Source organism: Python bivittatus, unplaced genomic scaffold, assembly GCF_059951505.1.
Source record: "Python bivittatus isolate LINGU-HERP-01145 unplaced genomic scaffold, Pbiv_v1 ctg000840_np1212, whole genome shotgun sequence".
In the NCBI taxonomy this organism is placed as follows: Eukaryota; Metazoa; Chordata; class Lepidosauria; order Squamata; family Pythonidae; genus Python; species Python bivittatus.
The window spans coordinates 15,643,163-15,671,093 of record NW_028277113.1 but is presented as its reverse complement, the minus strand read 5'-3'; the positions used below and the strand labels follow the sequence as shown (position 1 = coordinate 15,671,093).

Here is a 27,931-nt window from a genome sequence, read left to right as displayed (position 1 = left end):
AAAGAATGATGGACAAGGAAAACAAAATGGTGAAGGAAGAGGAAGAAAACCACAGACTTGGTTACATTTACAGGGACCTGTAAAGATGAGCTGGAATGAAATAGACCAGTGTTGTCCAAACTTGGCCACTTTAAGATGAGTGGACTTCAACTCCCAGAATTCCCCAGCCAGCATGGCTGGCTAGGGAATTCTGGGAGTTGAAGTCCACTCATCTTAAAGTGTCCAAGTTTGCACAACACTGAAATAGACTAAAGAAAATAAAGGACTCTGGGAACTACTGTCTCAGCTAAGTTAAATGAGGAGACTCAGAGTCCATGTTTTTCTCTACCATGATCCAATAGGATGGTGATGGCTGGTTAATAGGTCTGTGTAGTGCTTTGAGTTCAGTTCAGAAAAGGTGCCTTGAAATGTGAAGAAGCATGAACACAGCACCTGTTTTCTGTTTCTAGGATCGAATGGCTGCTGTAGAGAGACTTCTGCTGCAGCTAGATGACCATGGAAGCAGATGCAGCTCCTTTAATGAATTGCTGACAGAAGTTGTATTCATGCTTACATGTGTGCCAGAGTACCTCAGATCCAAACTTTGCAGAGCTGTATTAAATAACACTTGAGGGAAGCACCCAAATCAGTAGGAAATGCCCAGTCCTTTACCAGAGTCACTGGAGAGGCCTTGCAGTCCCACTTCTCCTGTTCTTTATAATACAAAATTTAAGTGTACATGAACAACAGATGACAGGTTCATTCTGTACAACTGTCTGATTCTTAGAGCTGTGTAAAGGTTTAGATATTATTACAAAAAAACCTTTCTAGAATTTGCTTGAACTAATTAACCATTTGCAAACAGAGCTCCCTGCTTTTTTTTTTAGAATCAGCTATACAGGATATTTCTATGGCTAAGGCAACTTAAGATAACATCTTTACATTTGCATTGATTGAATAGTTAGACAAAATGCATTTTTCCATTTCTAAACAGAAAGAGGAGGGGGGGGGAAGCAGAGTTTTCCAGAACTGCAGTTTTACACTCTGTGTAGTAGGAATTAGACTGTTTTCGTTCCTAGATAACTGCCTACATTCTGCAGACAGATTTGTCACACCCAATGCTTCAGTAGGTTTCCCCTTGAGAGTGCAGTACAATAGATACTTTATCCCAGGGGTGAGGGATGAGGGAAGCTGGAGGCAAGGTTGAGGCTTAAAAGAGTGGCATAAAATTGTATGCTGGCATTTAGAGCTTTTCATTATCATCAGGCACACAACACAGCATGAACTTTCCTTGGTTTACTCCCTGACCCTGTTTTAATTCCATGGTATCTTTTGTTATTAATCTTAAAGACTGCCTTTGGCTACCTTCTGGGGGTGGGGTGGGGGGGTGAAATTTCACAAATGATTAGCCCATAAGTTTTAGTAGGCTTGCTAGCTATAGAAATGTCATTTCTTACAATCTGGAGGAAGGTGAGCAGAAGGCTCTTTTAATGAAGTAAAGCATTCTTGTCTGTTGGTTGGAAGCAAGGGATTATATAATATTGTGGCACTTACTTGCTTTCAGCCTGATATAACTCACAGGATAAAATAAGAAGGAAAGTTATTCATACCACCTCCAGCAACTTGGAAAAAGGACAGGGAACCTGAATATAAAATACACTGTTTTTCAGAGTGATTCCTGACTAAGAATTGTCACCAATCTTTCACCATTCTTGGCAGTTTGTAAATGTATTTGTTGTTTTATTTAATTTATAGGCTGCCCGACTCCCAAATGACTCTGGGTGGCTTACAAGTAAAATTCAGCTGATTAAAAGAAAATACAAAACCAAAAAAAAGCAAACCAAACCAAGGACTCCATAATCACCCCCGTCCCCAAGGCCTGGGAGAACAACCTGGCCTTCAACAATTTCCTGAACGACTTAAGGGCGGGGGCCACACAAATCTCCTTTTTGGAGTAAAAGCAAAGCAAACAAACAGAGGGAAATAAAACAGCCTATGAAAGATCGGCTGCAAATTCTTCCTGTTTAAAAAAGTAATCTTGGCAAATGGCAACCACTTGCTGTAGCTTTTGCTTGAGACACTTACATCACTATTATTGTTTCCTTCTCTCCAACTTTCCCACCCCCCACGCCTTACAAAAGAAAAGATAACTTGTTTGGTGGGCTGCTACAACAGCTCATACTGGAAATGATGCTTCTTTTACTCAGAAAAGGTGATAGCTACCAAGGAAACTGTAGCAACAAACTCTTGGTGTGCGTAGGTGTCAGTAATAAAAAAAAAAGGTTAAATGGCCTGGTATATTGCTCAGGGTACACAAAGATATGTGCCTGGGAGCATGTTCCTTTCCCTTCCTTCAAATGGGGCAAAAAAAAATTGGTAGGCAAAGGATCCTTCAGCTGTTTTCTTATTAATTATTGTGGCCCAGTGAAGCTCTTGACAAAGAACCTTGTCTTTGGGCATTTGCACTAAACACTTTAAAGAAACCACTGTACTCATCTTATGGTGCATAGGATTATTGTTTTACTGTTTACTCTGAGACTGTGTATCCTTACTATGTTCCTGTGATCGACCTACGTCACTGCCATTCTCCCTGTTTACTTTAGCAGACAGGATGGATACTCCCTGTCGTCCCACCCTAGTGCTAGCTGGCCTCTTTCCTTTTACTGTATGAAATTTGTTGACTCATCGCCTTCCAGAACAACTTTTTTCACTTCCCTTGCCTTGAATTAAAAAAAAAAAATCAAAAGAATGAGCTCTTTTTCCATCCTCTCTAGCATGTCCACAAAATGTTACCCTTCTGTGGATGATATTTTTTTTAATCTGAGTGAGATTTGCAAAAGATTTGGTTTAGCAATTGTAGCTGTCTGGGTCTTTAACACCATCAGTGCACAAATTTAGAAGAACAGACACCACTACATCCAGTACAGGGGAACAAGCAACCTGATGTCCCTGTTTCAGGCTACAACTCCCATAGCCAAAGGCAAGGGACCATGAGAGTTATCATCCCAGACATCTGGGGGACACCAAATTAACAATCCCTGCAAATTGTTGAAACACCAATAGGGCATATTGGTGATCAATGTCAGTCACAAGCAGTGAAGAAAGGATAAAGATAAACGTTCATTACATATATTACTCTCAAGCCATGTGTGTGTGTGTAGGAGGGGGCTTTGAGTCAATCTTGACACCTGGTGATTGTCTGGACAAATCCATGCAGTTTGGCTGAGAGGAAATAACCGGCTTAAAGTCACCCAGCTGACTTCATGCCTAAGGCAGAACAGTCACACAGAGACTCACAGTCTCCCAGTTTCTAGCCCAGTGCTTTCTATCCTGGTGCCTTAACCACTACACCAAACTGGCTCTCTTGCTTAGGAGCAAATAGGTACCCTCACAGCAAAAAATTGGTTGCCTCCCATAAAACAACATTTCAGGAACCAGGGAGAAGTTGGAAAGGAGATTGATCTACGTTGTGACAGGTTGTTCTTTAGATTCTGAAACCAAATGAGTTAATACAGCTTTCCCTGGTGCCCTTCATATATATTGGGTTATAACTTAGTATCTATCAGCATAGCCAAAACCTGGTCCTGTCTGTTGTTTAAAATAAAGAAAAAAATTGAGATCACTCTGAAGAGGAGGATACATGTTTAGGTGGCATGAGACTCCAAATAGGCTAAGAATACATTCTATTTACTTGGAAAAAGCACCACTAAACTCCTGGGGCTTATTTCTTGGTTGACATTGAATGACATTATAAATATACTTCCCTTGATATGCCAACATCTGTGTTGATTATCTTGGGAATATATACATGTATTTAATCTTGCTCATAATTTGTCAAAAAGCATATGATTAATTAGCTAAAACTTCTTTAATTAGTTGACAGAGCTATTAAAATGTAGTTTGCCATTTATGTAGTCTGTATAAACAAATTCTTGTTCATCAAACTAACATAATTTTTACGATGATCTTGTTCTTAATTCAGGATGACAAAAAGGCAATAGGAATGCAAGGCTAAAAAAGCTAAATGTAGAGTTGATTCACTATCATTCTTGGTTAATTTACAGCATGATACATTTACTCAAGTAAAATGTATATTATTTTGAACAATTTATTTCTTTTTTAATTTCTTTTCTTCATGGCTTTGTATTTTATTTCACCTAAAATAGGTGGAGTACTATGGCCAATGTAGAGTTCAGCTTTCCTCTCTGGCTCCCTCCAGATGTATTGAAAATGCATCCCCCAGAATTTCTAGCATAGATGGCAAATGACTAGGCCCTCTGGGAACTGCAATTGCAACACATCTGGAGAACATCAAAGAGAAGAAGGCAAATGTCGTGGCTGGAGATGCCTCAGGGCCACTTGCTTAAAAAGCCTTTTTGGAAAGGTGTGAGCAATGAACTTGCATCACTTCTGTGTCCAAAACTGTCTATTCCAGTGTTGTCCAAACTTGGCCACTTTAAGATGAGTGGACTTCAACTCCCAGAATTCCCCAGCCAGCTATGCTGGCTGGGGAATTCTGGGAGTTGAAGTCCACTCATCTTAAAGTGGCCAAGTTTGGACAACACTGCTCTAGTCAAATGGCGTATTATTCTGAAAATAACACTCATTCTTTTTTTCATTGTGTGAGAAAGTAAATATATTATTAAATTCATTTGCATGAGAAACTGGGGTTTTCCAAACTGGGTAATGATTTATTGTCGGCCCTTCAAGGTAGATCAGATTAGGAAACCAAAGTTATGAATACTAATACTACTTTTATTATAGGGTTACAGTAAAAGAATCTTGCAAGCCTGAATACGCCTCCCCCCCTCCCACCATTATCTTTGTGAGTACTTGGGAAGGTCCTATCTAAGACGCTTTCTCAAATTACAATTCTGCTTTGGACTCAAATTTCTTTTATCTGCCTTGGTTGCAGCTCTTCCTTCTATTCCTCAAGGTTATTCTCACAGCTCATTACATTTATAGATTAAACTATGATTAAATAAGCGATGGTTTAGTGAATCCAAGCAATTATTTGCATTTGCAGCAGGAATTTGAGAAAAACTTATAAATAGGTGAAATGAGATGCATGTCTGTCTTTGTGTGCACCATTGCTGTGTATTTTAGCAGGCCAGGTTTACATCCCTCTTGACTTTTCAGAGTTTGCAGCTCCTTGGAGCACCAGAACCACCAAATGAATGGCTGTGCTTTGCTATATCCAACAGAGCCAAGAAATAAAACATTTCACGGCAGGCCTTTGTGAAGGTTTCCAAGAATAAGACTCTCTACAGTTTGTCTGCTTTCCTCTGAATGCCTGTTTGGCTGACAAACCCAGTACAGAAGGTGCCAGACAGCCCCATATGCCAAAAAGAGAGGTGATGGGGGCAAGGCATATTTTGTCTATGAATGGGGATAGCAGACTTTTTAAAAAATAGGTATGGGCTAAGATTAGTGCCTACAGGAAGAGGAGAGCTAAGGTGTTTTGCAGTGGATGCCCAACAAAACTTAGGCCTGATGCTCACATTTTCTTGATGTGGAATCCCACATTAGTGCTGTGCTTTCATGATCTCAAGTAAAGCAGAAAGATTGGAACCACGCTAGAAATCCCTGACTATATTTAGCTTGGTTAATTTCCTTATAAATTGATGCTGGTTTAATAAAGTTCTGGATTCAAGAGCAAGAAGTTTAAATCTAAGCTTAAAGACACTTGGGGAACCCTAAATATATTGATTTTTCTATTTGGTATCTTGAAAATTAGGGGGAGCTACCTTTGATGGAGTATGAATGTGAATACATTCAAAGGTAGTCTTTTTGATATTAAGAATGTTGTGCTGAATTCACAGGAAAAACATATTACATAAAGCGTTCCCTTCCAGGAAATCAGCTCCTGAGTAACACAAGGATTAGAAACCAGTCAAAATAATACATTTATATTAAAATTTCTGACTCAGTGGACTCAAAATTATTGGATGAGAATCTGAAGCTTCATGAAGAGTCCATTGGGGTTGGGTGGTAAATTAGTAAATTTAAAATAATTATAACAACAACAACAACAATAACTTCTTTATCTATGATTTTGAGTAATCAGGTTTTTAGTTGTTCTCCTACCTTTCCAGCAGCTTTCTGGTTTAGATGTCAACATCCGGAATCCAGGATCATTCTTGTTGTGATTACTATTTTTGAATTGTGCTTGTGCAGTTATTTAGCTAGATGCTTTTTCAGGATGGGTCTGGGATGGTAGTACAGGACATTGGCAAGAGAGAGAAAATGATTGAAAAGAATGAAAATCCTACTGTATGAATATTGAAATCCCACTTGTGTCCATTATAATAAGTTCCTCATTTTTTAATACCCTTGTTCCTCCACAGATGTTAGAATCTTGTTTTGCTTTTTCTTAAGAGTGAGGCAAGTTTCTGAAGTAACTTGTCAGATTTTGCAAGGGCATGTCAAAATTTCATCTCTAGGTAGATCTATCGAATTCTAGACATCCAATCTTGGAAACACTTTTAGTGGTTATTGAAGAGATGTTAAACACCTGAGAGCAAGCAGAGGAGAGGGAAAATTTGTCAAACATCTGGAATAAAATGTCAGTTAGTATTTAAATTCTTCATACACTTTTTCTTATTTATTCAGTAAGATAGGTTGTACAATTCCCATTTTCCAGAGAATAAAATAAAGTTGAGAGCTGGTAATATGTAGTGGTTATAGCACTGGATTAAGACTGGGAAGGCTGAGGTTGAAGTCCATCTTCAACCATGGAAATGCATGGGATACCTTTGAACCAGTCACTTTTTCTCAGCCCAACCTATCTCACAGAGTCGTTGTGTTGCTAAAATGAAGAAAGATTCCGCTGTAAACCAACATGAACTCTTGGAAGAGAAGTGGGATATAAATTTAAAAGTGGGATATAAATTTAAAAAATAAAGCTGAGAGATAGTTGGCTTGCTCAGAATAATTTAGCAAGAGTCCAGGGGTAGACCAAGATGTGGACTGGGGTTTCATTCTGGCATACTATCCCTTTCACTGCCACGAAAGCAGTGTTGTCCAAACTTGGCCACTTTAAGATGAGTGGACTTCAACTCCCAGAATTCCCCAGCCAGCATTCTGGGAGAATTCTGGGAGTTGAAGTCCACTCATCTTAAAGTGGCCAAGTTTGGACAACACTGCACTAAAGAAACTAGAAATTTGGGGGAATATGTTTGCTACATGGCAGCTTTGCCATTTTTTTTTTTTTTTTACCTATTATACTTTTAGTTTAAGGCAAACAAGACAAACGTAGTGGCTTAAAAGAAAAGCTGTACCAAGGAAAGTGGTATCAGGGGCTTTCAAATTACATGTCCGCTTGAAGTTTGTAATTTTGGAAATTCAGATTCCTGGACTTCAACAAGCATAGCGAATGATTCAGTCTAAAATTAGGAATTCTGGATCAGAAATTAAGTATTTCAAGTGTATTTCATGAGAACAATCAAGATTTAACTTAGAGTGTCTTCCACACAACTATCAAAATAAAGATAACTGTGATTATATTTTTAAGTAAAGCCAGATGCATCCAGATTTTTTTATTTATTTAACATATTTCTCTGCCATAAATTGCATTATGCAACTAATTAGAAATATTATCCTTAAGTTCTCCTTCCGTTGTCTGTTTTCTCTGCAGAATCTTATGGCAAGAGCCCTTTATGATAATGTTCCAGAATGTGCAGAAGAGTTGGCCTTCCGGAAAGGTGATATTTTGACAGTGATAGAACAGAACACTGAAGGATTGGAAGGATGGTGGCTCTGCTCTTTACATGGACGACAAGGCATTGTTCCTGGAAATCGTGTGAAACTTCTGGTAGGCCCTGTACAAGAGAGTCCATCTAACCAAGACTTGCCAAATTCAGGACCAGTATCTCAATCCCTTAATCAGCAAAAAATCTATCAAGTGCCAAATGCTCATGCCTCTCCTCGGGATCCCATCTATCAAGTGCCACCTTCTTATCTGAATCAGGGAATCTACCAGGTACCCACAGCCCATGATGTTTACCAAGTGCCTCCATCCGGGCAGAGAAGTTTTGGTGGAATTGATGCGGGCAGTAAGGTTGGTACAGCTGATATTTGAAGCATCTGTTTCCAAAGTATTTGCATGAACCACATAATTGTGGGATTGAAAAAGTATCTGAACTTGGTGGAACACTTTTTATACTAGTGATACTTATGTATATATTTAATGTGTCAGGAGTGAAATATGTTAAAAACCAAGAGGGATGAATAGCCATTATCAGAAAAGATTCAGCCCTACACGGGATAATAGAATTAGACAATTCCTTTGAATTCCATCCTCTAGATTTATGTATTCAAATCAAAAACAGGAACAGTAGCTTGGGCCAACATCTGGACAGTTTGGGCTCTAGTCCCACATTAGCACAAATGATGCCTGACCACATACTCAAGGGACTTGTGTTCCCTTCCATGTTATAGAGCAGGAGGAATTGAGTCAGCATTGACATATTCCAAAGAATTATATACAAATAACCATGGGTAAATTGCTTCACTTTGTTTAATTAATTCAACTCAAATTGTAAATTGACTAGCCAGAATGCTATTATGAAGAGGTGAAATGTTTTGGGGCTCCTATGGAATGGAAACGTTTTAGATCTTTATTAACAGAAATCCCCACAGATGGTACAGAGTGTGGCTCATGTTATCATCTGCAGTCTCCTGGAGCATGTCACCTATGCTGTTTGTTGGGCATACTTTATTTGTATTGAAATTGTGCAAATGCCAGCTGTAGATAAAAGTGCCAATTTGTTTAAGTAATTTACGCTGCAGGATATATGGAAAAAATGATGCAAGAGTGACACTGTTAGTACACCAGAAATAACAGGAAGTCTAGATAATCATAATTAAATACAAAATCTATAGAGCAAAGAAAGTGTCACCTAGCACTCCTTAACAGTGTTAACATGCCCTTTGCATGAGTCAAGGTAATTGCCTCTTAAAAGCTAGAGGAAAAATTGCTTTGATTTTTTTTTTTAAAAAAACCCTTTACATTTCATCTGATATAGAGGCTGGAAGGCAGGACTATCAGAATATTCTCTGGAATACTTAAGTCTTGTTATTTAGCCATTATGAATGTGTTGCAGTGACATACAACAGCCTGGAATACTCAGCTTGGAAGTACATGTCTGGCGGGTGCCAGGGTTTAATCTTACACGGCAGTTGATATGGACAGAAATTCGGACTCTGCCTTTTCAGCTACGACAGAAAATCCTTCCAGTTCACCCATGAATCACACCTCCATTTACTTTAGAGTAACTCAAACCAGTAACAGCTTTTAAGAGCTAAATTTTCTGTTCAGGCTTTTTTGGAAAACCTTATCTGATATTTTGACTACTAATTTCTCCCTCCTTCCCCCATTGCAACGGGCATATTTTCTATAGGCAGTAAATGATTTATCAGTTCATTTGTATACTTATAACTGGCCAAACCATCCACAGATACCTGATTTAATCATGGCTTTAATTTAATTTAATTTAATTATGTCCATTTGGGGGACAGGATTGAGATTTGGGAATGTGTTAGGAGGAGAAATGGGAGTGTAAAAACCCCACTGAGGCTTAATCCATCTATTTTAACCCTTGGCTTAACAAAAAGTAATTTACAAATTAGGTCACTGAAAATGTTGTTACCAAATTTGGGCAGCTCGTGGTGTGGGTGTTTTGGAGATTGCAGAGTAGGATTTGGGGATAGCAGATGACAAGTGGCCAACTGTGTTCTATAGATTTTGAAATTGTAGTATAAATTATATATAAACTGACTTCATCTGCTTAACTAAATCCCAAAGTAAAATACCTTGATAGAAGACAACTTCTTTGCCACTGCTGCCACCTCCTCTTCCTCCTCCTCCTCCTCCTGTGGAGTGGTACTCTGGAAAGGCTGACATCACCGTATTGGAAACTCTTTTGGACTTAAACATAGCAAAACTTATTATTGGGGAGTGGCAGTTTGGTGGTCAAGTGGAGCCCAGAGTAAAGTTAATATGAATACCCAAGGTTAAAAACAAAGCCCGTATGCATAACCTAAAGCTGTAACCCTAAGTAACATGACATGGAAACCCACCTCATATCTCCTACTTGCAGAAAACCGTCTTTTGGACAGTTTTATGTCTACCCAATCATCTTGATGCAAAAAAAAAAAAAAAGCCCTTTAATTAAAATGTATGTGGGTGAATGTGTTTGTGTGTAAGGTTGTGCTCCTCATCTAAACAAAGCAATCTCTTATCCTAAATCCCTACTCTCAAGAGGATCAATAATCTTATTATTCATTGGAGTATTCACAATTCACTGGCATTGTGATCAGATGAGCTCCAGGTTTCTTACTTGACACCAAAAATTATGAATATCATTCCTTCAACTGACAACACCTGTCCTTGGCAGATTAAATGAACTACTGTGCCTAATACAGCCAATACTTGCAAGTATTTTGTGTGTCTTGGCAAAGCTCAGGAGTTAAAAATATTCCATCTCACACAATCTCAAAGAGCCTTATTAATAGCAGAGGGTCAAAATATCTAGAAGCCTACAGCCAGACTGCAAATGGTTGACTCCTGTTTTCTAGCAGGATCTTCCCATGTAAACACACTGTTTGTCATCATCCTTGTCCAATGAAAAGGCAAGATATAAACTAATGAATAAATGCAACAACTCTCTATGTTTACAACTTTATTTTAAGGTGTATAGATAGCTTGTTTTCATAGCTGTGTACAGGGGAAGGCACTATGTATTATTTATTCAGCAACATCCATGAGGCCTCCAGTACTGTACTGCACACAACATATCAGATGCCTGTAAGAGAACAGGAGGAGGTAGAGGAGAAAAAGAGTGTATAAGTGTGCATACATATCAAGGAAGAAAGAATGACTCCATGTATATATAATTATACTTAATCTAGTTGCAATTAATTATTTTGCATGCACCACATTGAAGTGACCATGAAATGGGAAAATAGAGTTGCAGAGCTGATAAACATTTGCAAATGTTTCTCAATGTGGAAAATGTCATGAAAACAGCAAACTAGCATATCAGGAAATGAGCTGGGCTAGAACCTGTTGCCACTTAGTCCATGTGCCTCTATCAAAATAGCAGATATCTGCATGGGACCAGTTGTTCAAAGAGATTTTTGAAAAGGCGCCTATGAAAGGGAGCGGGCACTGAGGTCTTTGCAAGTGGCTAATTCCCTCTGTGGAACATAGTGTTTGTGTCCTAACAGTTTCCATTAGATAAGCACCAAGCATTATAAAACCATGCTCACACAGCAGTTATTGCTGGCGGGCATGGCAAGACAGGTCAGAGAGACGTCTCCAGGCAGGTGATTAGAGTGATGCAATAACTGAGGAATGTGAAGGCCATTGCTGGATCAACTTCTCTTATGGTGCTGAAATACAGCTCTGAAAACAAATAATTTCAAATTGGCTGAAATAAATGATGGATGGCTTGAATAAATCTTTAAATCCCTTGTTGAAAATGAGGTTTTCAGTCAGGATTGTTTGTCACAAAAATAAATTAAAAAGCTGAGTTGCAGCTACATTTACAATGTGTTTGCTACTTCTTCTGTCTAAAAGTCCTTAATTCTGACTGTCTAAAAGTCCATAATTCTTGAACAATCCTGGAATCCCTGATGGTTATCCAGGTTTTTCTGGCAGCGTGATAAGTGTTTAGATTTAACTGCTGCTGTTGCTTCTTTAGCTTTGTGGTGATCTTAAATCAAAGTAACTTAAAAGAAGTGGTTTTTTAAACGGAGAAACCCTTCTTCCTGCCTGTAGCTTTTGTGGCATTTTATGCAGATGGGAAATTGCAGCAATGTTGGGATAGGAACTATTTGGCTTTACTGTTGTCAGGGCCAGCTGTGGGAAGCAGTGGCAGTATGGAAATGCCCTAGGTCAGTCTGGTGGGCCAAGGCATTCTAGGATGTGGACAGGAGGCTTGGAATTGTCCATCTGACATCCTGCGTGTTTGACATATCCATCAAGGGTAGTGCTATCTTGCTAAAATTGAATGATGACCTGGGCGTAGAAGATAATTAACACCCATCTGAGTTTGGGGAAATCTCATACCATTGAACAAGATGCTGATCTTTTTAATGTGTGTATTTGGACCCTTCTGATTTAAATAATGAAATAACTGTTTCAAAGATCACCTGTCTTGATCACTTGAGTACAATATGGAGAGTATTGAAGCTGCAACAGGGTTTCCTGGATTGGTAGACTGATTTTAGCTATTCTCTCAAAAGATTTCAGAACTGAGGCTCTTTTACTAATTTTAGTAGTGTAGGAGCAAACAGATTTCAGGCTAACAGAAACTAGCTAGTTTTTCTTAGGACTCTGAAGAGCCATAACCTGGAACCTCATGGAAAAGATCAGACATTTAAATGCAAATAAAATTCTCTGGATAAAGATTTGAGTACCACAATTGTACAGAAATAATTTCAGCAGAATAATATATGGAAGGGTTAAGAGCAGGGAAATATTTTGCTGTTGAATTAGTTCAACAATTATGGATTATAAATCCTTGTCAATCTACTATAATAAGTCCAGAGATTTATCTTAGTTACAGATCTGACTTCTGCCCAACCTTAAGTAGACAATCTTTATAAGCAGTATAAGACTCTTTTGGCCTTCTCAGCTACTTTTTAGGTACTCGATTATGGAATCTTCCTCAGTCTCAGGTCCTCTACCAGAGACTTGGGAGTTTGAGGGTTCTGTGCAATACCTTAGCTGTTCCTAGCACTGCATTCTTCTGGACAGAGAGCTCTGATGTCATTCCTGGGATATGTTGGAGCCACCCTCCCAGCTTAGGAGTCATAGCCCTGAGTGCTCCTAACCATTACTGGGACCACTTTGGCCTTTACTTTCCATATCCTAATTCCTCCTTCAGGCCCTGGTACTTCTCCAATTTCTCATGCTCCTTCCTGATGTTGCTGTCACTTGGCACCACTATATCTATCACCACTGTTGTCCTCTGGTCCTTGTCTACTACCATAATGTCTGGTCATGTAGCCAAGCATTGTAGTAGCGATTGTCATGAAGGTACTATTGGCATCTTCTAGCATACTATCTGATAGTACTTTTCCACTGAGACTTGGTAATCAGTCTCAAGGGTTAACTGCGGCTAGTTTATCCATGATCTTATGCCTCACATCAGCTGCTCTGCTTTGTAATGGAGGGGGTGGCAGTGACATTCCAGCTTCAGGTGTTGGCTGCATATCCAGTTGTTCTTCCGGGTCTTCTTGAATCCGGGATGTAATGTGTATTTGGTCTGTCTCAAGTTGTGACAAGAGCTTCCTCTTCACTATGCTGAAGCGTTGGGTAATGCTGTTTCTCAGTTAGTGTGGATGTAGGTCTATTGTCCATCCATAGTTCCCTCATGCGTTTCATATAACCCCTCTCATTAGGTCTACTGTTGTAATACTGTTTTAGGTCTACTGTTGTAATACTATTTAGGTACAACTATTGTTGTAATACTGTTTTAGGTCTACTGTTGTAATACTGTAATACTCATTAGGTCTTACTGTTATAAATCAATTCCAGGTTCTCTTGTCTTGTCCATGTATGGTTTGTTCCAGTAGCCCACTTACAATCAGATTGTCCTGGTTCTCCAGCATCTGGCACAGACCTTGTTCATCTGGGCAACGTCTGAGCCAGCATGACTCTTTTAGTTAGTGTCACTTTCATATCCGAGGTAGGCAGGTAAAGCATTAAGGGTCTTTTCCCAAGGACCCTTACTGATAAAGTAGGTACCAGCCAGGATTTGAACCCCGGTTCCCGCATCAAAGGGCAGCACTCTAGCCACTATGCTGTCCAGCCGCTACACACACACACACACACATACACACACACACACACACATATATCCTCCTTCAGTGCTATTGTCTTTACATTGATTGAATGGTTGCAAAACTGCAAGGCCAATAAAATGTAGAATAAATCAGAAGTGGTTTGAAATTAATCTGCAGAAGATTTGCAGACAAGTCTGCTTTTTACTCTGCCCTGCTCTTGATTTTTTATTATTATTGTTACTATTGTTACTATTGTTGTTGTTGTTATTATTATTTCTTACAATGGCAATTGAAGCAAGTTTGACCAGGGTTGGAATAAACAAGCCTATGATTTTCATAATATAGTACTGGTGCAGTCTATTAGTTTTTCTTAAAGAGTGTAGCAATCAAGGTGGAGTAGTGGGAGGCTTGGAGTCTGCTGTCAAATGGGAGATAGGGAAAGGATGGGAGGGCTGCCCCTGAAGTGAAAGTAGTACTTATGGGGGGGGGGGTTTCACAGGTATATTAGTTGGACATTTGTGTGGGTGTGAGTGGTCAGGGGAATCAGCAGGAATGCTTAGACAGACCATGATTCCCAGGGTATACATAAACCTATTTGGAGTTGGTGGGAGGGATCAGGAAATCCAGCCAAGAGCTATGAGATTGGTGATTATAAATATCCATATATCCACAGTGATGGGCAGAGGGAGGTATGGTGGAAGGCATTGGTCTGGTCAGTAAAGGAGAAGGGGACTAGCAATCTGGTGCAGGCCCCCACAAATAGCCATTGCCTTTTCTGAGTCAGGGAGGTGGGATTGCTAAATACCTTAGCTTCAGACTGCCACTGGTGACTGCCAGGTGTATGCACAATTTGGTGGTAGATAAGTGTGCAGGCTCCATGAAGACTGAGGCAGTAAATAGACTGATTGAATGAATGTGTACATCTGGTTTCTGAAGTAATTAGTGAAAGTGAGGAAGGTACCCCCAACCTTGGAGTAGGCAATGGTGTGCTCTTTCCTAAAGAGGCCATCTCTCAATTCAGCTTTATTAGACAACTTCCACTCAGTTTTCAATCTTCCTTTTTTGGTGAAATTTCAGCTCCTAAATGAAGGTTATCTAGATCCCTTTCAATCCAGGTTCAAACCTGCTAATGGTACAGAAACAGCATTGGTCATTCTGTTAGATTACCTTTACTGGGACTTGGGTGGAAAGAGTGCACTCGTAAAGCCCTATACAGTGTGGTCCCAGATTATCTTACAAACCATTTCCTTCAAATGATTCTGCCTGTCCTGTGTAATCACTGAGGGTCCTAGCTCCATGAGAAGTGATGGACACAGGCAGAACTGTAAAGGCAAAACTTCTCTTTGGTGGCCTCAACTCTTTGGAATACCGATACATGTCTGGCTCCTTCTGTGTAGATCTTCTGCAAGGTAGTTGAAATGATTTTGTTCAGACAAGCTTTTGAATTTTAGTGGTGATGCTTGGCTACTATTTTTGTTTGGGATTTTGATAATGCACATTTCTGTATGTGTTCTGTTTTATGGGTTTTATTATATACTGTTGTATTTTATATTTGTAAATTGCCCAGATCTTTGAAGAGAAAGCAACAGTATATAAATAACCCTTGTGGCCTTATGAAAAGCCCTCAAAACGTGGTTTTTTTCAGCAAGCCTGGGGATCCCCTGGTAATAGGGACCCTGCATGTTGGTTGTATTTGTAACATCTTTCCTCTCATGGTCTTGTTTATTTATTTTTATTGTTTTTAATGGATTTGTAAAATGTTTTAATTCCTGGTTCTGCCCAGAGTTACTTTGTGGGAGATAGGTGGCCATATACATTTGATAAACAAACAAATAAATCTAACAAACGAATGTGACTTGAGGCTAATAATGAACAACATATGAAACTCTACTGTAATTTGTTCACAGAATCTGAACCTGTCCATCATAGATGAACCCAAATTGTTAGAAAATGTGATGGTTTGAGCCCCTACAGAGATGTAACTATTTTATGTGATTTGGTTTGGGTCTAAGTAATGGATGACCGCAACATAATATATAGAGCTCTTTACTGATTTCCTGACACTCTTCCATTGTTCCTCAATATATCACTGAGGCTAGGAACTAGATTTGGAGAGTGATGGTCCGTAGAGCGGAGGCGTAAGTAACATGTACATACATATCCTTAAAAGGGTTTGTGTCATCAGGAACAAGTCTGATGATGGTGAACTAGATGGCAATACCTAATTAGATCTAGTCATAGGTGCTATCCCAAATCCCTGACATTTTATCCCAAGTGAAGGGGTATTTTGCTTGGAATATTTAGTCAGTAGAGAAGCTAAAGGCATTCTGAATGTGTCTAGGGCACCATTTATTACAATGTTGTTTATTCCAGGTCTGAGACCTGGCACTGACAACAAATGCTGAAGCTGAGATGTAGCGCATAATTAAGTCCCAGTCAAAAGCAACCCAAAAAGATTGTGTATTGTAGCAAAGCCAGTGCCTGCTATTTGTTATTAAAACATATTTCCAAAATTGGTATGCTACCAAGTTTTTTAAGTATCATATCAGTCTAAATAAAAAGATAACCACAGTCTAAGGCATCCATGAGATCGTATAAACATTTCTGAGCAAACTGTTCACAACTGTGCTTTCCATGAGACTCTGAGTGCCTTAAAACGCTTACAAAAAAGGGTTTTAAGGCACTCTTCCCTCTCTCCGTCCCATCCAAGGTTGGCAAAGGCTCACACAGAAATGAGTCGCATCATCATATTGTTCCATGTTCCCATGTCCTTCCTTCCAATTAAGCTGCAATCACAGCCTCAACTGAGAAGGGAGAGGGGAAAAAAAAGATTGAAAATAAGAAACATTTTCTCTGGCCCGTTATTGTTTGCTGCTGTTGTTCACATGCTCCTTAAAAGCCAGAGGCTGTGGTTATGGTGAAAGCAGCTTAACTTTGTTTGTTCTTTCTGCACAAGACATTTTCACATCAAAGGGAGAAAAACATCTGCACTATTTGAAGTTTGATTGTGAACCATTTTTTCCGTTTGGAGAATACTTCTTCCCCTTACGTGCCCTCATTTCAACTATAGTCACATAATGCCCCAATTTCTTGCTACATAATTCTGAAACCAAAGTTTATTTTAGAAAAGGAGGCCTAAACATCAATGTACAGTTTCACTTCTCATTTTAAATATGTCAAAATAGCTGTGGTTCTAGTGAGTAGGGTGCTCTAATTCTCAGCTATCACTTAAATTTCTTAGTTGTTTTTTTTAATAGAAGTTGTCACTTTTATTCAGTTCTGGAAAATATTCTGCAGAGATGAGGTTATCATTTAAAACAATGGGTTCCGAAGTTGCATTAAAGAACACTTTCATGGCGATAAAAAATTGTCTTCAGTTTGTTGGACCACATTAACAGCAAAAGTGTAATCTATGCCAAATGATTGGTCCTAGTTATCAACTAATCAAAATGACACAAAGGAGCATACAAGCTTTCAAATTCTCCAAAACTCTTCATCAGGCAATCTTGGGGTGTAGAAGACACAAAGACAGGCCCAAAAATAGGCCAGATGTCTCAGCCACAAGATCTTCATTTCAAAGTCAGCTCCTAAATTAAGATTGTAGGCTGAATACAGTAGCATTAGTAGAAGTGCTTAGTAATGGATGCTTTCAGATTACACATACAATTAATGCCCCTAATTGCTAGGTGTAATCTGACATTGACAGTGCCTACCGTTAACTAATGTGTTCATTCTATGATCTTCATCCTGAAACAGATTTTAGTCTGCACACTCTTTGTTCTGATGAAGGTATTGTCGAGTTCATGGACAAAAACTTCTTAAACTTACCTGATTTCAATAAATGCTAAGCAGGGTTATATTTGGATGGATTTGGATGGGAGATACAAGGAAATCCCAGGGCTGTAGGTAGATTAGAAGAAAGAAGGCAAGAGCAAGCCACTTGTCATTACCAATAAAACTACATGGTAGACCCCACGAGCCAAACTCAATTTGAGGAAGTCTTTATTTTTTAATGTAGGTATTGCTCTATTTGCCTCATGGACCAATGCAGCTAAAATGGATTTTTAAAGAAAAAACAACAGAATTATGTTAATGCAGGTGGGTGTATAATGTAAGTATGCTCATCACTTCAATAATAAATAGTTAGGAACCAGTTCTCAGTGTATATCTTTTGACTTGACAGCCATCTCTATCATTTATTGGTCCCTCAGGATTGTGGCGCATAATAAATCTTACAGACAGATCAATGAATAAATGTGTATCTTCTCTTTCCTTCAAGAATCTCAAGCTGGCATTCATCTTCCATTCAAGTATTATCTTCTGGGGCTGCTTCAGCACTGCTTCTAAAATTCCAATGTACCAATAGTCAGCTTCTGATAGGTAAACCCTTCAGTTTTCAGAAGTTGCCAGTCTATAAGCCAGTGATTAAATTATAACAAAAAGTTGAACCAATCGGCAACCATTTTTCAGACACATTAAGAGTATCATTCATTCATTACTTAAAGCTGGCAACTTGCTTTGTTGCCCTTGCATTCCTCATAGTTCCCTTCAGCTTCTGCCTACACACTAGGCAATCTGAGTATTATATGGCCTCACATTCTGAGGAGAAAAATGTTTTTATGTAAATAAGCTAATAACCATGCAAGCTATGATGGAGCATATCCCCATATAATGTACTCTTACCACGTAAGAGCTAAATGCTGCATGTACTCCTAATTTTGGGGATAAGCAAACCAAGTAAGTGACTTCTTGATGGCAAGAAGCTGATTGAGTGGACAGTGCATTGAAAAAGAAAGTACTGTAATATGAAGTATTTGATTTCTGGGATATTTATTGATGATTGCAACACGCATGTGGGTTAATTTTTGAATTCTGGTAAGCAGGTTTGTCTGTATATCAAAGTATAAGAGGCTCAGACAGTTAAAGGCATAATGCCTGTTTCCAGTGTAACAGGATCTGAAGTACTCCATCTCTTATTCACCCCACATATTCACTGAGTAGTGTCATGCATCTCAGCCATTAGCATCTACGTCTCTGGTTATTCTTTAGCTTGCAGGCTTTCTCAGAAAACCACTAATTGCAGACTCGTTCAATCAGGAATAAGGAATGATTCACTAATGTGACTGTAGAAAGTTTATTTTGAGTTAGAGGCCCAGAATATGTATAAGATGTCTTTTGTGAGTGAGTGAATGCATTCATTTTCACACCAAAGTTGGCAGCTAAGCATTAATTACTTTTTATCTTGATTATGTCAAATTCCATTTGAAAGAAATAAGGAAAGGCAAATGACTTTTAACCCTTACAGATGACTTGTCATATGCATGTAGTTATTTAAATATGAAGCGGATCATAGATATGTATGTGTGTGTGTGTATAATAATATGTGATAGAGATATACATTCATTCATTCACTTGGATGCAAGCCCTGTTGATTTCAACACACAGTCTAATTTCTATTTATTTATTTTAGAAATTTACACAATACATTTTCTTATTTTACCTTGCTCTACCTCTTATTTTCTCATTATACCTTGCTTTTCCTTTCTCTCAAGTCACTCAAAGCACCTTGCTAAACACAAAAATAATAAAAACAATAATATGAAGATATTAAAAAGCAGCAGGAAAGAACTAAAGAAATAAAACCAAGTCAGCAATCCAATAAATTTAATCTACCACAGAGGCACATGCTTGTTTCAGTAGAAGAGTCTTTAGCAGACTGTGGGATTCTGGATCAGGTACAGAATAGGCACCTCAGGGGCCCAGCTTCTAGTCCACTCTTAGCCCCGGAGGCTCACTGGGTGCCTGGGCCAGTTACTCTCCCTCAGTCCAGCCTCCCTCACAGGACTGTTGCTGTGGTGGAAGATAGGAGGAAGGAATGCCTTGAGCTCCTGTAGGAAAGGCAGGATCTAAATGAAATGAATAAATACACTTCTGTCAGAACTCTAGTTAACAGTACTCCCTGAGGGCTTCAAGGACAATCCAAACAGAGTTTGTTACAAGAGATTAACAGAGATCTAACAGTATATATCACCGATGCTGAGTGTACTGTGAGTAGGATCCAGCTAACTAGGTAGACATAACTACTGGTCACAGCCAGCTCTTGGAGAACATTTAATGATGGATGGAAGAGGATGGATGGAAGAGGAGTTTCTGTTTTATCTCAGTGTGGTTCAGTTTCTACATCCTTTCCATAATGTAACTGTTTGCAGAACCCCACAGAATTTTATTTGTCTTTGCAATCAAGCAGTTTCTTTGCAGCCGTGTGCAGAGACGTGCATAAACATACACATATACATGATTACTAGGTACGTGTGCTCAGACAGGTGGCACAAACATTTGCTCAGATGATTAACTCTGTGTTGGCACCTCTAGCACTAAACTATTACCCTAACAGATGGCCAACATGTTTTTCTCCTTCTCTCTGTGAGAAAGTTGTGGAAGTCCTGGACTTTTGCACTGAGTTTTATGGAAGGAGGTGATAAAAAATCTTTCTTGTGGGCTGTGGCTAAGTTGCTTCTTCCAGGAAACTGTCACTCCACCTACATATATTTTATTGTTCATGGAAACATTGTGAAACTAAAGCAAAACTTAATAACTTGAAATTATCTTCCGTTAGGGTGATAAAACTCTATTTAGGGCTAGGCAATGTATAAGTTCAGTGTATTTTTTGCATGTTGTGAATCTGGCTGAGTCAGAACTGATGCTGGCTTCACCTGATGGTTTTTGCTGTGAGCCTTGCAAAATGAGGTTCTGAGTGCTGTAAAAAGGGCAATATATATTTAACCTATTTATTTAACTAAATTTAAATAATACACAGATACTCAGTGATGTACAGGTAGTCCTCGGGTTACAAGAGCAATTGGGACCAGGATTGCCATTGCTAAGCAATGCAGTGGTAAAGTGCGACATCATGTGACTGCATTGCTTAGCGATGGCAATCCTGGTTGCCGTCGTAACTCCAGGACATGCGGGTTGTTAAGTGGGAAGAGGCGGGGGTGTCAGGCAAGGAGTGCAGAGGGGTGCATGGCTGCCAGGGGCCGCTGCAGGTGGGCCTGGACTATGGAGTGCAGGCAGGTGAGGGTGTGCTGCCAAGTACAAGATCCCTGGGACAATTGCTTGTTATCTCTGATGTAAGAGTCAAGATATATTTAAAGAGAAATGTTATATATATATACAGGTTTTTTTTTTTTAAATGCAAGTGACTTATTTAGTCAGCTGCTTTTTGTCAACCTTATTTCTGGCTACTGATACAAGATAGAACACTGGTTTCCTTCAACATTAACATCTATCCTGAGAAACATTTCATACTTTGTGGTAAGCCACCTTGAAATTCATTAATACTATCATTGGATTTAATGCATTAGGTGCCATCAAATTGGGTTTGATTCCTGGTGACTGCATGAACAGATGTTTGCCATCTCAACCCATTCCCAGGAATAAGAACATTCCAACACTCTATTTGATCCTGTCCATCAGCCTTCTCTCTTCTCTTCATTTTCTTCTATTCCCCTCAACTGTGCCTTTTTCTAATCCATCATCATGCGTTCACAACACATGGCCAAATACATAAATTTCTACTTGCTAATCATCACCTCAAGGGAGCAGTTGGCCTTCATTTGGTCCAGTACTGATTGACTGGTTCTTCTTGCAGTCCCTGGTATTCTTAGTGACCATCTCCAAACCCATTATTTGATGGCACCTATGGTCTGTCTTTTTCTTCCTTCCTTCCTTCCTTCCTTCCTTCCTTCCTTCCTTCCTTCCTTCCTTCCTTCCTTCCTTCCTTCCTTCCTTCCTTCCTTCCTTCCTTCCTTTCTTTCTTTCTTTCTTTCTTTCTTTCTTTCTTTCTTTCTTTCTTTCTTTCTTTCTCAGTGTTTTGCTTTTGCCCTCTTAATAAAAAGCAGGGTCTAATTTTACTTTCTTTTAAATATAAAAATATTTTAAAAACTAGACTCTTAGGGATGTTTGGTGGTTAGGAATTGTTTGAAAATGGGATCAGGGAAGGAGAGTTGCATGTGGAGTGGGATCTTCCACTTATTGCAGCTGTTCTGGCTTGAGGTTGTTGGTGATTTTTTAGTGTAACATGTGAAACCATCCTTAATGTTCTGAACTCTTGCCCAAACTAGCGTCCTTCAATTGCATTGGGACTACAACTGCCAGAATTCCCAGATAACGGGGAAAAGCAACCCTGTCTGAAGGGTACCAGTTTGGGGGAAGTTGTTTCATACAGTAATAAGAAATAATCAACTTGGAACTGTAATTTAGTGATAGGATTTTGCAGACAAAATTGCTTACAAAAAGCATACATTTTGCATACAAAAGGTCCGAGGTTCAATCCATGACATTTCAGATAAAGTTGAAATAAGTTTTATGTGAAATCTTAGGGAGCTACTCATTTATACAAAATACAGTAGGTTAAAAAAAATGATAGCCATATAAATGTATTAGAAATAAATATGTACTTTAATAATATTTGCATTAGATAAGTATATATAGAATTGTAATTGTTTACTGTTATGACATATTAATATTTTTTCCTTTGTTGTACTTTTTCAGTTTTTTGTTAAAGCACTTTCCATGTGCTTTTTTTTCTTCTCAATAATAAAAAATAAACAATAAACAATAAAGCTACAGTGAGAAAGAATGGCCAGCACAAAACCATTACCAGCCTTCTGTGCTCGAGGTGAGCCATTTTGGCTATAGTACATAAAATTACACTGAGATAATGAATTCATTGTTAGTGTAAAGGATTGTATATGTTACAGAGAATTCCATATTATTTACTTCCAAGTAAATAATATGGTTATGTTATGTGCTATGATTTGTAAAAACAATGAAGCAGTTAGTGATATTTTAAGACATAGCTAATAATTTTATTGTGACATAAATTGGAACGTTCACTCTAATTCCTTATCTCTATGATTTTCTAGCTATTAGTGTATATGTAACCTTCCTGAGGAAAGTTGGAAAATCCGTCATATGCTTTTAAGATCTTCCTGACCTTTTTAAAAGAACTGGGTGTTCACAGATACATTGGGTAATCCACAGTGATAACAGGATCACCATGGATGGACAGTTTGTAAATTAGTTTATTTTGCAAAATCAAAATGATCTCTTTGTATGCAAATGACATCAAATTTGACTATTATTCCACTTCATTTAACATTGAATGGATTTTTAATCTATGTTTTATAATAAAACTTAAAGTTATTGCATGTTTCAGTGTTAACAACATTCCTGAAAACTGGAGAGAATGTTGGATTCTTTCATTAATAACAATTTGTTTTAATTAGATTCTTTTTGTGACTATATTATTTTTAGAAACTGCCATTTAACAGGACCCTTGATCTATAGGAGGAGATAAAAGAAAGCACCTTCATCCAAAACTCTTCAATCTGATGCCAGTCTCGCTTAAAACATAGAAGCAGGGGCAGAAGTGACCTTTGTTGAGTCATGTTAAATCATCATTTCCTTTTGACCTTGAAAAGGGTTAAAATAATACAAGGAAGCACAATTTGTTTTTAAAGTATTTCCTCCTGAACAAACAACTCCAAATAACTATTAAAAAGTCTTTAGATGGGTGTAGCAAACAATATATAGTGAGCATTGTAATATGATAATGCTTACAATAATATAATGTGGAATTGTTAGGTGTAAAGAGATTGTTGGTCTTAGAGAGATTACAAGAACCATCCCATGTCCTATGCTCATCTTTCAAGTTCAACTGGTGTGGTTTTTGAGTAAGTCACTATCTTTCAATCAAAACTCCTGTATTATTACATGATTGGGAAACTAAAAATGAGATAAGGATATAGGTTACCTCCAATGTAAGCACACTTCCATTATGCCATTGAATGTTTCTGTTATGTTTTCTACCTTCTGCAGTTCTCTGTGAGCCCTCACAATCTTTCTTTGCGGATTCCCCAACTCTTTAGACAAGATTTGGGGAGTGTAAGAGGACTTCAGATGGAAGGGAAATCTTTTGGTCTACTAAATATAATTCCACCAATCAGCAGTTGAATGTTGCCATGGTGCCCTTTCAAGCTCTTAGGAGACACATGAAAGAGGTCTAAATAAATAACTAATCTTGCCAAATGCACTGCCTTGTGTTGACTTGCCCACTTCTACAACTCTGCACAGTTATCACATACCTAGATAGTGTTCTGTAATGATTAAAAGAATAAGGGAACTCGAACCCTGTTCAAAGTTCACTGAAACTTAGGGAACAAGCTTGCTATTTCTTATCCATTCCTGCCCCTTAGCTGAAACAGTTAACACTGTGAAGGATTATTACTGCATTATCTCTAGGTCTAGCTTTTGTTTTGTTATCACTGTTTTATTGCATCCCTGCCACAGCATTGCTTCAGTCCAGGGCTGGGTAACCTGCTGGTGGCTGGGCTGCACTTTGGGGAGTAAAAGTTCAAGCAAAGTGGGTGGAGCTATTTTTTTCTCAGTTGGTGGGGAGAATTTTATGGGGATTCTGTGAGGATTTTTTGCTTTTATTTCTTTAAACTCTGTTAAACATCTTGTAAGATGAGCACTGCACTTTTAGTGTGCTTTCTGCCTCAAGGTCAGGAGAAATTGTGCCACTCATCTTCACCAATAATAGTCAGAGGAAACACTGGTGCCCCCAAGGAGGAACGTAGGGAGTGCTTGTAACCTTGGGATCCCACGCTGTTTACCTCTGCCCTAATTTCATAGCAAATCTGTGCTATGGGGAAATGGAGAAACCTAGCTACAGGACTCTGTTCAGTCTTTTGAGCTGGGCTGTAAGCGTAACAACTTACAGAACTGATCTGCTTAGTATTAACACTTGGAGGCTATTTTTAGCTGCAATATAATTTTGTTTCTTTAAAATTAATCTGCAAAATAACCCCATGGTTCCTTGTATGTTTGTTTAGTTTAAGGATTGCAAAATTAAGTGATCCAAAGCTGTCCATTATCCCCAGGATAATACTGTTCCATGGGAGGGAGGTGGGGGTTCAGCAATTTCCAGAAGTAAATCTTCCGAACTGTAGTGGTTTGAAGAGTTCTTGGTGTGGTCCAGCCTCAAACAGTCCTACTTCATCCAGAATGTTAGGTCTAGAGCTCCTTAAATGGATTTGGACAATTTACTTTTGGAAAACGCTGAAACCCCAGGGCATGATCCAGAGGGAGGCAGAGCATTCCAAGTTCTCCAGAAGATCTGTTCCTGGATTGATGAATTTTGCGTATCCTTTGTTTAACTTAAGTTGGCTGTTGTTTTAAAGTAGGGCTGTGCCTTTGGATTTGATTTGGAAGAGGTGCTTTGGAACATGCAAGAAAGCAAATGCAGCACTTGTCTGCAATTCACTGCAACAGTTGCATCTGCTTCCAGGATTGCATGGCTGTTGCAAAAGTGATCCTTTAAAAAGATGCAGCAGCTTTCATGAGCCACCAATACATTATAAAGTTCTTCTTTCAAATTGAATCTGAAACATTGCACAGCCCTATTCTAAAGTGGAAAGCATATTCAAGGTGCTGTACTAGCTACACATTCTCTACTAGTAATTTTCCATGACATGCATACACTGAATCAGTATCAGGGTCTTAGCTTAAAAGTAATATATTTGTTCTTCTCTGCTGTATTTGTGCTACTGCTGGTCTGACTCCACAACGATAATTCCATTGGAATTCCGTTAAAGAAAAATGTAACCAAGAACATATCTGAAATAAAGTTCTCTGCTTAAATTGCACCTTTGTCTATCATATTCCATGAAACTGATTCTTGGCTATGTTGAAAGAATGTTGGGCTAGCTGAGCAATTAGTCCAATCTTGCAAGCCATTTCTCCAATACTCTTCTTTTCTTCTGTATTAGGCAGCAGAGGAAGGATTCCCCTCACTTTTCCTTGGGTAAGGAAAAGGGATTTAATGAACCACAAAGTTAGATGCCTAACATAGAACATGCACAGTCAGCATTTCTCTTGCTAAAAGAACACAAAGCTGGCATAAGAAGGGCCCTAGTCACCACTTTTGGAGGATGAACAACTCTGACAGACATCCAGCTTTGTTCTTTTTTAATGGATTCCTGTATGCTGCAGGACTGACACATGTACACTTACTTCAGCAGAGCCAAGGACCCCTATCAGTTGTTTTGCACAGATGAAATTATCATAGTGTTTGGCAATTGTCAGAGATATGAGGGGAGGAAAAGGAGTTGTGGGTACACCATCTGGTTTTGTTAATGCATAAACAAGTTTAAAAATCTGGTCTGAAATGTACAATTTTTAAGAACCAGATGACCACAGGCATTCGGAAAGAGAAAGGGAGAAATGAAAACCTTCGGTTCCTTGAGTTTCTCAGGAAGCAGATTCCTGCATACCAGAAAGTCAAAAGCAGGGAGGGCAAAGAGAGAACTGTGGGGGGGGGGGGATATGTTTTTTTCTTCTTCTGTTTACTTCTTCTGGGAGTTCATTATTTTAAATGCTACATTACAAAATGAATCTGTGGATCATTTGTTTCTATAAATGTGTAGCCCACTGGAAGACCTAGAGAGGATAGAACAATAAGTGACAACAGACTAGAAGCAAGGTTATGTGGCAGCCCCATCAGTATATCAGCTGTGCCCAGCTACAGCCCAGGGCCAGACAGGGCATTGAAATTCTGGCTCAACCTCAAGACCAGTTCATATCTTTCCAAAGCTGTTTCCACAAGGCTGGAACCCGCACTGTCCTGGCAATATCTGGTAGGAAAGAATAACGTAGGTTGAGTAACTGACATGGATCCTTCCCATACTTGCATTCTTCAGGCCCCCAAGAGGGAGACAAGCATGGGAGGAATCCACAACAATTTGCCCAACCAACCCAGTTTCTTCCAAGCTTTTTAAACTGCCTTTGCCAAGTCCTTGCAAAGTCCCTTTACTTTTGCTTTATTTTGCTTGATTCACTGTTATTGCCGCTTGCTGCATTTTATTTAAGAGTCTGCCTGAGAATTAGTGATGAAGAATGCTGTAGAAACTTAGGGACAGAAACAAGAGCTGGAGAACTGAGTGGGCCTGAAATGCAGTAGATAGAAACAATTGCTTTATGGACTTGGAAGGAATAGAAGGAGAGTCTGTCTGTCTGTCTGTCTGTCTGTCTGATTCATATAGCCACCCATCTCAAAAATGTGACTCTGGGTGACATACAGTAAAACAAAATGATTAAAACAAGGTCTTAAATAACCATTTTGCCTGGGACCCCTGGGCCTGCTGGCAAAACCACATTTTAAGAGATTTCCAGAAGGTCAATAGGGTCATGGCCAGTCTCACTTTGGGGTGGGAGGATGATGTTCTAAAGGGTGGATGCCACAGCAGAAAAGGCTGTCTCCTGAGTCCCATCAGATGGAACTCCTTAGCAGATGGGACCTGTAAAATGCACCTCCTGTTGGAACTGATGGGACAAGTAGATGGAACTGGGGAGAGGCGGTCCTTCAAATAACCCGGTCCCATGCCATATAGGGCTTTAAAGATCAAAACCAGAATCTTGAACTGAACCTGGAAGCAGACTGGCAGCTAATGCAGCATGTGGAGAAAAAGTGTAATGTGTACCATTCTAGGAGCACATATAAATGCTTGCACCACTGCATTTTGCAGCAGTTGAAGCTTCCAGATATTCTTCAAAGTCATCCCCATGTCGAGTACATTACAGTAGTCCATTCAGGACATGACCAAGCCATGAGTAACTGAGAGTAGAGCCTCCTGATCAAGGAATGGGCACAACTGGCACACAACATGAAGTTGTGCAAAGGCCCTCCTAGCCACAACTGCCACCTGCTCTTTGAGCAGGAGCTATGAGTCCAGAAGGACCCTCAGATTGCACACAGGGTCTGTTTGGGGCAGTGCAACCCTATCCAGAACCAAGGATGGTAAGGTCCCAGATCTGGAAGGCCTTAAAACCCAATGCCACTCAGTCTTGTCAGGGTTCAGTTGAAGCCTGTTGTTTCCCATTCAGACCGGGCACCGAGACAAGACATCAACAGCTGGCCAATTTAGAAGCTCAAAAAGTTTATCCCCTGTATCCCCTAAGAACTGATTAAGCTAAGCCCAACCTGAAATTCAGGGTATACACATTTCCCTGAATCCCTAAGAATTCAGACTGTATGATCTGGGACCTCTTTTCAGTTATCACATAAGATATTAGGATTTTAAGTAGATCAGGAGAA

At 39.1% G+C, this 27,931-nt stretch overlaps 1 protein-coding gene across 2 annotated transcripts in view; it reads left to right on the top strand.

Annotated features, from left to right (window-relative positions):
- NEDD9 (neural precursor cell expressed, developmentally down-regulated 9) overlaps nucleotides 1–27,931 on the top strand; it is a 60,682-nt gene that overhangs the window by 18,263 nt on the left and 14,488 nt on the right. For both annotated transcript variants that reach the window (XM_025166005.2, XM_007427162.4), the window contains exon 2: nucleotides 7,616–8,038. In XM_025166005.2, the coding sequence (XP_025021773.1) occupies nucleotides 7,616–8,038 (423 nt within the window). The remainder of the gene's footprint in view (nucleotides 1–7,615; nucleotides 8,039–27,931) is intronic.